The 13,939-nt window shown below is 52.7% G+C and overlaps 1 protein-coding gene across 1 annotated transcript; it reads left to right on the top strand.

The window, feature by feature from the left end:
• The first annotated feature begins 812 nt into the window (after positions 1-812).
• Chga (chromogranin A) lies at positions 813-12,107 on the top strand. The gene is given in 8 exon segments (NM_021655.2): positions 813-1,009; positions 1,766-1,812; positions 4,035-4,128; positions 4,856-4,924; positions 7,146-7,265; positions 8,554-9,000; positions 9,474-9,940; positions 11,690-12,107. Coding segments are annotated over 8 exon segments (1,374 nt in total). The 5' UTR covers positions 813-963; the 3' UTR covers positions 11,774-12,107.
• Positions 12,108-13,939: the final 1,832 nt, after the last annotated feature.

The following is a 13,939-nucleotide window of genomic DNA, read 5'->3' on the forward strand; positions in this document are numbered from 1 at the left end:
CTGGGGATGGAGCGGGGCAGAAGGAAACCAACCAGGAAGCAAGCTCACACCCAAAATATCCAGCTTTTAAGAGCATTAAAAAAAAAAAAGACAAGGCGTGGCTGTTGAAGACAGAGGTGTTCCTGGAGTGCTGGACTAGGACTGACTACTTTTGTTTTAGCTTAATGGTGAGAACTGCCTCCCACTGCTACCTGCCTTACTTGCCACTTGAAATACTAGGACACACTCATGTGTGGGCTGGATCTTCAATGCACACATTGAACTTGTGTGAAGCCATTGGTTGTCAGTGAGGAGCTCTCAGCACTGAGAAAGCAGTGACCACTATCCCCTATCAAATAACTATTAAATACACACAGAACGAGGCACAAAACTGAGTTTCAGGAGACGCCTCACTCAGGTAGGGATCCAAGAGCCTTCTGTGGGACCCGCTGTATGTTCCAGGGAGTTCTGAAAGACAAGCGTGCCTCCAACCGAGTGAAATCAAGAGAAAAGTACGCTAAGTATAGGAAAATTCAGCAGCCTGGAGAGGAACCCTAAACAGGGAAGGGATGTGAGGCTCAGAGACAGGAGGACTTGCCCAAGGACACACAGCAAATTGACAGGTGGAAGTTCAGCTGTGCCACCTTCTGAAGCCGTGTATCCTTCACAGCTACCAAATAGAAGCAGGATGGAGGCAGCTCACCGTGAAGCTGGAGGTAGGGGGCGGGACCCCGAAGGTGGGGAAAGGGCGCAGGGGGCGGTCCTATGACGTAATTTCCTGGGTGTGTGTGTGTGCGTGCGTGTGTATAAAAGAGGGCATAGCATTGCTTCGGGGCTGCTGCTACCGCCACCACCATCACCGCCACTGCCACCACCACCGCTACCGCAGTGCTCCCACTGGTGCAGAGCTCCAGTGGTCACAGACCCACTTCCGCCATCCTCCTGCAGCAGCTCGCCCTCTCTTTCCGCACCGTCCGGCTCGCTATGCGCTCCTCCGCGGCTTTGGCGCTTCTGCTGTGCGCCGGGCAAGGTGAGAGGCTCGGCAGCGCGGTCCCCTCTCTTGCCCCAGGTCCCTTGCAGCGCCCGAGGATTCAGCACCTCGGACAGCACCAGGTCTCCTGCTTGAGTCTGGTCGCAAGACCTGTAATGTGGCCTATGGTCTCCCACCACACCCGGAGGAACTATAGAGCCTGACCCAACCCCACGGGAAAGCCCATCCCCATTCACACCCGCACATCACCCACGGGTGCCCTGGCTCCACGCCGACCAAGGTCACTGGGGGGAGATAGGGGACTGGCACTGGCTCCCCATCCCTTTTCCTGTCCTTCCACCCTCCAGTCTGTCCTTGATCTCTTTCCTCACCCCTGCTCTTTCCCGCCACGTCTGGGGTTTCTCCCCTTGCCTGCCTCTGTCCCTACTTCAGTCCCACTTCATGGCTGGCCTTGTTTTCACTGAACTTGATTTCAGCTCTGCACTCCCATGGGGAAGGGTTGAGGCTCTTCAGAGCAGCCTCTGAGCCGACCCTCTACCCTGGGGGTGGGGCGCAGCTTGGAGGAGTAGCAGAATCAATTCAGCCAAGTTATTTGGGTTTGGGAGGGGATCAATGGGGAGGGTGTTGGTTGAGTGGGTCCCTTGAGCCTCCCAAAGGGAAGGAATGGGCTTCCCTGGATGCAGAGATAGCCCCAGTCAGCAATCTCAGACACACTCACTCACTCCGTGTGTGTGTGTGTGTGTCTCTCTCTCTCTCTCTCTCTCTCTCTCTCTCTCTCTCTCTCTCTCTCTCCAGTCTTTGCCCTTCCTGTGAACAGCCCTATGACAAAAGGGGACACTAAGGTAAGAAGGAATGTTGGGGTATCCTGGGAGAGGGAGGGTGCCCTGTGGACTCCTCATGGCCAGTCCTTAGGCAACTGCAGAAAGGAGCCTGGCATGGAGCCAAAAGGCAGCACTGCAGCGGCTGAGCCTGCACAGGGGACAGCTCGCACAAGAAGGCATCAAAGATCTCCTGCTGTTCAGCTACAGTGACTTCCCAAGGCCCTTGTCTCACCTGCTGGGGCCTGGGACCAGGGACACTGGTCTGAGCCAGGACCATAGTTTCTCCTACCCTAGGTGCACAGACCTGCCTGGTTGTGGCCTCTCTTTGTCATTCCTCTTCCCCCACACTCTGCCTGAGGCTTCCTCTGGCAGTAAGAAAGAAGGCACATCAGATGCTTGGACTGCATTCACAACAGAACCAGGGGTGTTCTTCCAGCGGAGGATCGGAGAGTTCTGTTCTCTGTGTTCTGAGGGCTGGCTTCTTCTGCAAGAGGCCACAGTTTAAAAACTGTGGCGTTAAAGGGAACTCACCATTTATTTGTTGAATTGTATTTTGTTGTTTACTTGTTGTTAACTGTACGCAAGCCACTACTCATTCTAGCTGTGCAACCTTGGAAAATCCATCCATCCGTCTGTCTGTCTGTCTGTCCGTCCGTCCGTCTGTCCATCTGTCCATCCATCCATCCATCCATCTATCTATCTATCTATCTATCTATCTATCTATCTATCTATCTATCTATCTATCTTCCCCCCCCCTCCTCCTCCTCCTCCTCTTCCTCCTCCTTCTTCTTGTTCTTCTTCTTCTTTTTGGAGTGAGGACTGAACCCAGGGCCTTGCGCTTGCTAGGCAAGCGCTCTACCACTGAGCTAAATCCCCAACCCCTTCTTCTTTTTGAGAAAGGGTCTCTCTATGTAACCCTGGCTGTCCCTAGAACTCACTATATAGACCAGGCTGGCCTTGAACTCAAAGATCCACCAGCTTCTCCCTCCAAAGTGCTGGGATTAAAAATATGCATCACAATACACAGCTCCCTAGCCTTCATAAGGCCCCTACCCAGCTCCTGTCTCCTGCTGTCTGCCCTCAAAGGCTGGTGGTTGCCAGGTACTCTCTATGCAAAGTCTCGTGTTGGGGAGACAGGGGATATGCTTCTAGGAGATATTTGCCAGATCTGCTCCTGTACTACACCATAGTATGGCAGCAGGGGTTGGGGCGCCAACATCTGGGGAAGACCCGTATGTTCCCTTTGATGTTGTTATGACTACATCCCCTGACAGCCTTTGCCAGCTTGCTACCCTGGAAGCATGGATTGGATGTCTCAACATCCCGTAGACATAGCCTCCCACACCTTTACTCCTTGCCAGTGTTGCCCGACACATGTCTGGCACCTCCTGCGTCTCTCCCCAGCTGCAGGCTGTGGAAGCAGGTCTGACGTGCTTCCCTCCCTGAGCGTGCATGCACCTCACACTGGACCGAGTGTTTCCCACTGGGTAGGAGTTCTCATCCCAGCTTTGCCTGTGAGGAATCCAAGGCTCAGAGAGACTAAGTCACTTGCTCAAGGCCACAGAGCTAGCACAGCACACAACAGAAAGCACCAACTTCAAAACTCATCCGTGGTGCTTTGCGACCCGCTGCGCCTCACTGAGTTGGATAAAATGAATATTCAGAGAGGTGTTTCATGGGTCTGGTCTGGACACCCAGATATAACTAGTTAGTAATCCCATATGGCCAGGGCATTCTTCCCATGGAATGATGTGGAACCACACAGTGTGGCTGCAGAATGGGAGTTGGCCCTGTTTCTGGCAAGTTCAAACCCAGGTGAGTTCGTGTTCTTCGGTGGGCAGCCTGGAGGAGCTGAGCCATTGGAATCTGCTGGACCCCAGCCGTTTGCACGAGGTCCTTTTACATTTCAGAGGCAGCACCATCCTTGGATCCACCCTAAGAGTGAGACGATGTCAGGCACCTGCTCCTACCCCTCCCTCAGCAGTGGTTCCCTCGAGCCGTGTGCTGGCCCATGTGATTCGATTGGCCCACAGTAACGTGTGTGTGTGTGTGTGTGTGTGTGTGTGTGTGTGTGTGTGTGTGGTTTTCTCTCTCTATGGCTCTATGATCTTGTTATGGAAGCAGATCTGGGCCCCGTGGCCTCATGCAGACAACACAACTGCTCTACTGGGAAAGTTGCTCTGGCACCTCAGGGGCTGAACTCCATGTTCCTATCAGCCACACCCCGCCTTGCTGTCTCCCAGGTGATGAAGTGTGTCCTGGAGGTCATCTCCGACTCGCTGTCCAAACCCAGCCCCATGCCTGTCAGCCCTGAGTGTCTGGAGACCCTCCAAGGAGGTAGGAGTCAGAGGCTGGAGGAGGAATTGGGAGGCCAGGGTGTGGGTGGGTAGCTCTTGATAGGATTAATCATCTCATCCAGCAGTCATTGCCCAGGGCCCTGCTGTGTGCTAGAATCTGGGGAGGACACATGGATCAGTGACAGCTCCTGGGACCCTGAGGTTTGTAGACTCTCAGAGGGGACATAGGGCAGTTAACTAGAAGGGACTGGAACAGCAAGTTGCAGACAGGGCACCTTGAGGACCGGGGTTCTGTGTGTTGTAGTCCCAGTGTTTGGAGTCTTGCTGACACCAGGGGCCATTCTATGCATCTGGGGTGAATACGGCGTTGAGTGGGCCTAAGAAAGACCACACCTTTCCAAACTGACAGTCCAGTTGGTCTAGCGCAGGATAGCGCTGGGACAGGTAGACGAAGAAAGATGTCAGGGGGTGCATACAGAGCAGGCAGCAGGGAAATGGGAAAGGGAGTATTTACACATTCACTGGAGCCCGAGGCCCGAGGCCCTTTCCTTGGAGGCTGGGACTAGAGTCAGCAGGTGACCTTTCTGCTGCAGTAGGAAGGTGATGGACATCTTGGAGATGTCAAAGCGTTCTACCAAGATCCAGGCTGTCGTTGCCTCCTGGTGAGTTTCCAGGATAAATGCTTGAGCTCAGCTGTAAGTGTCCACACCAATCTCTCCCGGGGCTGTCCTCTGGAAGCCACCAGTAACTGTGCTCTCTCCCTGCAGATGAGAGGGTCCTCTCCATCCTTCGACACCAGAATTTGCTGAAGGAACTTCAAGACCTGGCGCTTCAAGGTATTTCAGCACCATACACAGTTCCACACAGAAAAGCCAGCCACAGAGCCTGAAGGGACCTGGGTGGAGGTCGAGTGTACTCTTTCAGGGGCTCAGTTCCGGAGCAGAAAGGTGGGGCCCTCTATGTCACCTGGCTCCATTGTCTGTACTACTAAAGAGCTCAAGGCTCAGTCCCCCAAGGTCACAGTGAGTAGACCTTGTTAAGAGCAGACACAGCTCTTCGGACATTCCTCCGCCTCAGGTAGTCATCCAGGAAGGCCCAGAGAGTTCTCTGCAGACCCAGAAGTGAATGAACCCACCCAGAGAGAAGGCTTTCGTTTCCTTACAGACTCTTTGTTCTCTGGGTAATGGGGAGGCTAAACACAGACCACATTATATTGTGTTTCAGACTGAGACGTAACTTGCCCCCAAGAGATTAAGAAAATCCATAGACAGGCAGTAGTGGCAAACACCTTTAATCTGAGTTCGTTCGAGGCTAGTCGATCTACAGAATGAGTTCTAGGACAGCCAGAGCTACACAGAGAAACTCTGTCTTGGAAAAGAAAGAAAGAAAGTAAGTAACAAAGAAAGAAACAAAGAAAGAAACAAAGAGAGAAAAGAAAGAAACAAACAAGCAATAAACACAGAAAAAGAAAAGAAAAAGAAAGAAAGAAAGAAAAGAAGGAAGGAGGGAAGGAAGGAAGGAAGGAAGGAAGGGAGGAAGGAAGGAAGTCCATAGACATATTTCGGACAGGAGTGTGAGACTGGGGTCTCATAGTGTTGAAGGTGGGCAGGCTAGACAGCAGGCCAGATTGAGACATTCGTAGGCCGTAGTCTCCCGTCCTTCCTGTTTGAGGTGTGCTGTAGATGGAGCCTAGGGCTTCATGCATGCTAAGCAAGCACCCTACCAACAGAAGCCCAGCCCAGCCCTAGAATCCATGATATACTCATGGTATCCCCTGGCGTACGAGGGTGGTGGGCGGTGCTGGGGTTGTTATAACCAACTTTGTCCTGGCTTTGTGTCTGTTTTGAAACAGAGCTCATTGCGTAGCCACACTATCCTGAATCTGCAGTCCCGCCTCGGCCTTTTGAGTGCTGGGATTGCAGGCACGTGCCAACACATCCACCATGCCAGGTCCATGCACAATGCATTGTGGGCCTGCCCCTTAAACATGGCCACTTACCTCAGGAGGAAGCCAGGGTAGAAGCAGGGCTGGGTGCCAGGCAATCTGGTCTCCTGGGCGGCGTTTTTAAACAAAACATAGATATTTTAATGATAAATTGAAAATTAACTATTGGGTAGATATTCTATTTAAATAATTAGGTATTTCAATGGAGACTACTAGAGAGGAGTATAACCTACTCTACATCCTCACACGTATGGATCTCACAATACACAGCATCCAGTGCACACAGGGTTGTTTTCCATGATGAGGGTGCTGGGTGTGTCTTCAGCTGTGTCTCCATCATCGCACTCCCTCCTGGGTTCTTGCATTCGGACCTCCCTCTGTTTTTTTTTTTTTTTTTGGAGCTGGGGACCAAACCCAGGGCCTTGTGCTTACTAGGCAAGTACTTTACCACTGAGCCAAATCCCCAACCCCCTCCCTCTGTTTTAACATCTACCACGAGTCTGTTTATAAATGAGCACCTGAACCTTGGGGAGCCCATGTTGCCCAAGGTCACAGAGCTATGGTATGGCCAGGGGAGGCCTGGAGCCCACTGTAGCTGGGGTAGGCTTACTTCCCAGCCTACAGTGAGCCCACAGCTATAGAGCTGTGTCCGGATTACAGCCACAGCTGCAGGATACTCAGGGCAATATCTGTAGCAATAGCTGCAGGAGCTATGGAGGCAGAAGGACTCTGGGCCATGTAGGTATAGCCTTGGGCTCGAAGGTAGACATAGCACTCACTTCTTCCTGGACCAGACTTGGGGTTCCAGAAGAGTGGAGGTTGCTTAACTAAAGAACACCCATGAGGAGTCCAGGTGTACTATACGGTCTTAACGATTCCTTATTGTTCCTGCTGCCTTGGAGACCTGTCTGTTCCATTTGGGCCTTTATTGCTCTCTAAGGTATAAGTAGAACATTCTCTCATTGCCCACTGGGGACACTGAGTCAGAGGGGTGGTGTGGCCTGATGGGTAGAACTGAGAGCCTGCACCCTCCGGGGAGGCCTTTGGTGTCTTGGACAGATATGTCAGGGCTTGGTCACATGGGACCTTCCCTTGTCCCTTCCTGCTCCCAGGTGCCAAGGAGCGGGCCCAGCAGCAGCAGCAGCAGCAGCAGCAACAACAACAACACAGCAGCTTTGAGGATGAACTCTCGGAAGTATTTGAGAACCAGAGCCCTGCAGCCAAGCATGGAGGTTAGTGTGGTCAGCTAGGAGGGGAGGGGGCTACAAGGAGAACAGTGGTTCCCAGAGGATGCTGCTTTCAGAGCAAGAAGGTGGCTACCATTCCCTTCCTTACACAAGGGAAACTGAGGCCAAGAAAATTAAGTCTCCTGGGAATTTGAATCTGGCTTTTATCCAAACCAAAGCCAGTGGCTTGTCTTGTACCAGCGTCTCACTCCAGCAGCTGCAGTAATTCTGGACTAACCTCATGGCTCCTGCCAACACAGACCCTGTTTCCCACTCCTGTCCACCTGGGACTCGATGCCATCTTAGTTGAAGGTGTTGAGGGAGGGGTCAGAGGAGCGGGTTCTAAATACAAAATGACCTGGGTCATCCACCATGAAGCTAAAGGGGTCATCCTTGGACAGCTTCCTATTCTAGAAACACAACAAACTGCAAACTGGGATTTATTTTTCCTGTCGAAAGCGGACAGAAAGACCAGTTCCCAACAGTCAGGATGTGGTCATTCTCTGGGCCAAATTTGTCATGCTGCACAGACTCCCATGTACCAGTAGGTCACTGTGGTGCTGTGAGAAGGGAATAGTGCAGTGTGTGTGTGTGTGTGTGTGTGTGTGCACGCGCACATGCACTTACACATGTGTACACACAACTGGAGGCTTTAATGCAGAGACCCTGAATTTGGCAGTTGAAAGCACGAACAAGGCGAACCTCCTGAGTTTGAGGAAAGTCAGGTGTCTTGCCCATCTGAGCATCATTTTGAGTTTCTGTGGACGGGGTGCCCTGAAGCCCCGGAGACAAGTCCATAGCACACATGCTGCTTCGTGGGGCTTTGTTCAGCGGTCCAGAAGCAGGAGGGATTTTTACTCTTAAGAGGCTTTCTTCAAGAGAGCATCTTTCAGTGTAGCTTTGTGAGGACTGATCACACAAAGCTCAAGGCAGAAGCTGTACACAGACATGCAGGGATTGCCTCGAACACAGAAAGGTGACATGTTTACCCCAGGTCTTTCTGATCCTTACAGTTCTGGGCTTTATCTTCTGGGGTAATTTTCAATTATGTTCATCTTTATTTGGGGTTCCATTTTTGCTTTCAAAAATCACACCTGGTTTTGAGAAGCAGAATTAAAGAAGCCCAGTTTGATTGTTTTCAGATCAGACTCTGATATGAGTGGGTAACTTCAATCCTTCTCCTGGGCTGGGCTTCCTGGCAGCCATGACATCTGATGGCAGCTTCGGACTTGGCCTCAGGAGTCGCCAAAGGCATTTGGGTCCCCTGCTTGACTCTATCCATTTGTGTTTGTAGACGCAGCATCAGAAGCCCCCTCCAAGGACACTGTAGAGAAGAGAGAGGATTCTGACAAGGGGCAACAGGATGCCTTTGAGGGAACCACAGAAGGACCCAGACCTCAGGCCTTTCCAGAGCCCAAGCAGGAGTCCTCTATGATGGGAAACAGTCAATCTCCAGGGGAGGACACAGCCAACAATACCCAATCACCAACCAGCCTCCCCAGCCAGGAGCATGGGATTCCACAGACCACAGAAGGCAGTGAGAGAGGTCCCAGTGCCCAGCAGCAAGCCAGAAAAGCCAAGCAAGAGGAGAAAGAGGAAGAGGAGGAGAAAGAGGAAGAGGAGGAGGAGAAAGAGGAGAAGGCGATCGCCAGAGAGAAGGCTGGGCCTAAAGAAGTCCCCACGGCAGCATCCAGTTCTCACTTCTATTCAGGCTACAAGAAGATCCAGAAAGATGATGATGGTATGTATGGGGACAGGGACCTCAACTAATGTGTCTGGGAGATGGGTGGGTAGGGACCTCATGCCTGCCACCTTCATAATGACCGTGAAAGATGAGTGGGGGAACTGTCAGGGAGTGGGGGAACAAGAGGTTATATGATTTTCCCAAGGCTACACAGCTAATTTAAGACAAGGTGCGGTTCCAAGCCCAGTTTATCTGACTCCTGAACCACGTGTCAATCACTCTTCTACACCTGGGAGTAAGAGGAGCTTAGGGGGAGGTGCTTGGAGAATGGAGAGATGACAGGGTGAGCTTCAGAGAGGGGCTCTGCCAATTCCTTTGAGCTTGGGAGGGTCTTGCTCCATGCTCCTGGCTGGACTCTGAATGGTGTGCTTGGCCTTAGAGGTAGCTGCACAAAGGACCTTGAGGAGTGGCAGGGCCTGAGGGAATGGCAGTCCTTCCTCATTTCCTGTTCCCGCCACCACCTGCTCCAGGTCAGTCGGAGTCTCAGGCAGTGAATGGAAAGACAGGGGCTTCTGAAGCTGTGCCATCTGAAGGGAAGGGGGAGCTGGAGCACTCTCAGCAGGAGGAAGATGGGGAAGAGGCCATGGCAGGGCCCCCCCAAGGTCTCTTCCCAGGTGGGAAGGGCCAGGAGCTGGAACGTAAGCAGCAGGAGGAGGAAGAGGAAGAGGAGCGTCTGTCCAGAGAATGGGAGGACAAGCGATGGAGCAGGATGGACCAGCTGGCCAAGGAGCTGACAGCAGAGAAGCGGCTGGAGGGGGAAGATGACCCTGACCGGTCCATGAAGCTCTCCTTCCGGGCCCGGGCCTATGGCTTCAGGGACCCTGGGCCTCAGCTACGCCGGGGCTGGAGGCCATCTTCCAGAGAAGACAGTGTGGAGGCCCGAGGCGACTTTGAGGAAAAGAAGGAAGAGGAGGGCAGCGCCAACCGCAGAGCAGAGGTTGGTATAGGCAAGGGTAGCTGCGCCCAGCAGCCCCTCCCCCACTGAGCTGACATGGTTCCTTAGATGGGTCCTGGAGAGGTGCTCAGATGGGCTTGACATAGGGGAACAGCCGGCTTATAGCAGGGGCTCTACAGAGTAACTGGGTCAGGTGGACAGACCTGCCTGAGGGGCATGGAGTGAGGACATTGCCTCTCCTGGTATGTAAGCAGGACATGGGGTGATAGGGTCAGGCATGGTGCTTAGCAGAACTTGCCTCTTAGGGGTCTCTCAGGATACTTCTGGCCTGGGGAACTAGGAACGGATGCTAAGGGGCCAGTGGTGACCAAGTTAGACAGTCTGGCTGGTGGCTGTGTCTTCCAGGTCCCCAGGCAACTCAATTGTACCTCCTCCTGGGTTCAAACTCACATCTAGCCCACAATGCCATAGCAGGGCAGGGCTAGCTGGACCTTGGTAAGCAGGTAGGGAGGCGTGGAGGGGCTGGCAGACTTGGGTTCCAACTGGTCCTGGCTGTGTGACTTTGGGTAGGTGATTGCCCCTCTCTAGGTCTCATTTGTCCCCGTTTGTGAGATGGGAGTATGGAGTTTCTCTAACCTTATTCATCATAATCAGAACATGACCTTCAAAACCCTAATATACACAGGGCCTCTAGGGCAGCTGCAAAGGTGGTATAGGGACATAGAGATGTGACCTCACAGGAGGGAGGTGAGAACTGGGCTTCTTGGCAGGGCAGGATGCCTCTTGAGCTGGTGGGGCCTGGCTAAGCTAGTGTTCCAGAGGGAGTTGGACTTCCATAGGGAACCTGATCTATCCAGTCAGCCAGAAGAGGTAATGCCTTCCTTAGGTCCTGCCCATGTCTTCTGACATGGGACAGGGTCTTGTCAATACCTGAGAGCAATCAGCTCCTCTTAGGAATGGGCATTGGCAGAGAGCATCTGCTCTTGGAGGTGGTGAAATGAACTGCACCCTCCAGAGCCCCAGCTCTGGCCCCAGAAGAAGATGGGACAGTTTCAAAACCCCCTTACCCACCCACAAAAGCTTCTTTCTCATGGATAAAGGGAACCTGCCATGAAGAAGTGGGGCCCCTGGGTGTTATGGACATGGTAAGGTGTGGGAGAGTCTTGTTAGACCCTTCAGCACAGAACTCATACACCAGGGGCTGCTCTAAGATCAAGGGACCTAGAATCCCTAAGTCCAAGGCAGCCACTGTCAACATTCTGTGGCCGTTGCCTTGTCAGGACAGTGTAGAGGCTTAAAGAGGGTGTCCTGTTTCCCTGTCTGCCCTGACCAGAGTGTGGGATCCTCTGGGGTCAGGACCATAGGTCAGAGCCCAGCTGTGGGCAGGTCCATGGTGATGCTGCTCTGACCATTGGATCAATTGTCACAGAGGGTCAAGTGGGACTGGATGCACCCTGGGAGCCAGCAGTGGTCTTCAGGCTGAGGAAGAGTCCTAAAAAGGAACTACATATCCTGAAAGAATAGGCTCCTAGTGGTTCAGAGTCCCAAAGAACAAAATGGGGGCTGGGTAATAAGCCACGGGGGCCTTGGACATAACGGTCTCTACAGCGTCCTAGCATTACTGGGTGGCATCACTGTACCTGTGATGTGGCCAACTCCCCTGGGGCTCAGAGGCAAAGCTATTCTTCTGAGGCTAACAGCTAAAAAACATCAGGGCCAGCCTGGCACACTGTACCATCGACGCTTTTAACATAGGCCAGCCCCCAAGTGACCCTGTCTGTTCCCTCCTAGGACCAGGAGCTAGAGAGCCTGTCAGCCATCGAGGCAGAGCTGGAGAAGGTGGCCCACCAGCTGCAGGCTTTGCGACGGGGATGAGGCACTGGCTGGTGGGGTCCGGCCATGGCTTCAAGGCCCAACTGCTGCTCAAGTAGGGAGGCTTCCAGCCTCAGAGCCCAGGTTACCCCTTGCCCCTTCCCTTCTCTTGCTCTCAGCCCCTGCCCTGGACACTTCTGCAGGGCAGCCCTGAAAGTCAACACAGATTCTTTCTCTGAACACAGGCAGCTTTCTAGAAGTTTCTCTTCCACCTTCTAATCCATGGGGCACAACTGCAGTAGTTCTGATCTTTGGGCGAAAGCCGAGAACTCCTGACTATTAAGATATTCCAGATAAAATTTATTGAAGGAAGAATAAACCTGCTTTGGGCTCTTCACTTTTCTTTGATTATTATTTTTCATTCTTTTTTACTCTGAGTTGGGTCAGCCTGGGTCTGAGGGGCAGGTTGATTTCTACACTGGGCTGGGTGTGTGGTTTGGGAGACTCCGTTCTGGGCCATTTCTGGGGCAAGCGATTTTGCATTGTGGAACCTCAGTTTCATCCGTAGATGGAGGCACTGAGCTGCCCAGAGTGGGGGTGGAGCTGAACACCACCACAGGGGACTTCACCCCCTGCTTGCTTATCTCCCAGCCATGCCTGAGTCAGGTACTTTCTGCTGAGAATGTCCTCCTGGACTGTCCCCTAGTTACCTCCATGCTGGGTAGAGGCGGACAGGCTCTAGGATAATACCTCCCATTGGCCATAGGCTGGCCTTGCTGGACTCCCTAGCATAGCTCCTTGCTGCTTAAGTCCACAGTGCCCATGACCACAGGCTTGTGATGTGCGTGGGACCGCAGGGTATCTGAGGGGTGGGGCAGGAACGATTTATTGAAAACAGCAGGTCTTAGGCCCAATTTGGAAAAGAGGGAAACAGGCAGAGAAGATAAAAAGGCGCATTGAAGTCACAGGTAGAGGGTACATTCCCTTCCCATCCCATTCCCCTTTTTGGTTTTAAGACAGGGCTTTTTTGTCTAGACTTGGATGTCCTGGAACTAGCTGGTCTACAACCCAGAGATCCATCCACCTACCCGCCTGAGCTGAGGCACACACCACCATAGCCCTACTGACACACCACCCAACTTTCCTTTTTAGATGTATTCATTTTATTTTGTGTGTTTTGCCTGCATGCATTTCTGTGCACCATATGCTGTCTGGTGCCCTTGGATCCCCTGGAACAGGAGTTAGGTTTATGTGTAGTTCTGCTGGGTTCAGTTTTAGGCAAACTACCTCATCCTGTTCTCCGCCTGTGCACCTCAAACTAAAAGCCAGGAGATGGTGATGCTAAACGTGTGGGGATGGCCTTAGTCTCAGCAGTCAGCCTGTGCAAGGCTCTCCTGCCGGGAAAAGCATGCACACTGACTTGAGAGACAGACATTGCTGCTTCCCCAGGCAGAACCAGCTCTATAGAGTTCCAGCTGTTTTGAGGGCTGGGTCCCAAGAGTCCTCGTCTCCAATGTGCCTCAGACCCCCCATGGAGCACTACCTGGAGTGCTTGGCCAGCTTTTGCTCTCCCAGAGCCTCAGTTTCCCAATCTGGAATACTTACCTCTCTACTGAGGTAACTGTAAGGTTTGACAGAACCAGACAGCACAGACTAAGAGCTACAGCAGTTCGAGACATGGTAGGATAGTGGTGGGGTGGGAGGTCTTAGCCTTAACTTGTGAGACCTGGCTTCCTGCTGCAGTGCAGCCTGCACTGAAGTGGAGACACCTGTATGACGTCACCGCCGAGGCGTGGTTCTTCACGTTATACCTCCTGATAGTTATATAATTATGCAAACTCCCATCAGGCCTCCAGAGACCAAGAACACCCACCAACCAAGACTAAGCAGCAACAGACCACAGGGGCACTGTGTCATCAAAGGACCCCATCCCAGACACAAGCCACCTGCATTGTATCATGGGAAGGAAAGATGCAGCCCAGGTGGGCGCCGACAGACGGCTTCGTAGGCAGTAGAGGGCCAAGGACACTTGGTGTACAGATGTGCACAAGATACATGGGGAGGCAAGCAGCAGCCATCGCAAAGCTCAGACATGGGCACTACTTAACCCCTGAGGTAGGAGAGCTCTGTATGAACCCTGGGTGAGCTGTCTACGCAGGGAGTCTCAGGGAAACATCTCCTATGTCCTGCAGTTGCCCTCGAAGATGCCAAGGCCCATTAAATTCAGGA

The sequence above is a fragment of the Rattus norvegicus genome, chromosome 6 (assembly GCF_021556685.1).
Source record: "Rattus norvegicus strain SHRSP/BbbUtx chromosome 6, alternate assembly SHRSP_T2T, whole genome shotgun sequence".
Classification (NCBI taxonomy): domain Eukaryota; kingdom Metazoa; phylum Chordata; class Mammalia; order Rodentia; family Muridae; genus Rattus; species Rattus norvegicus.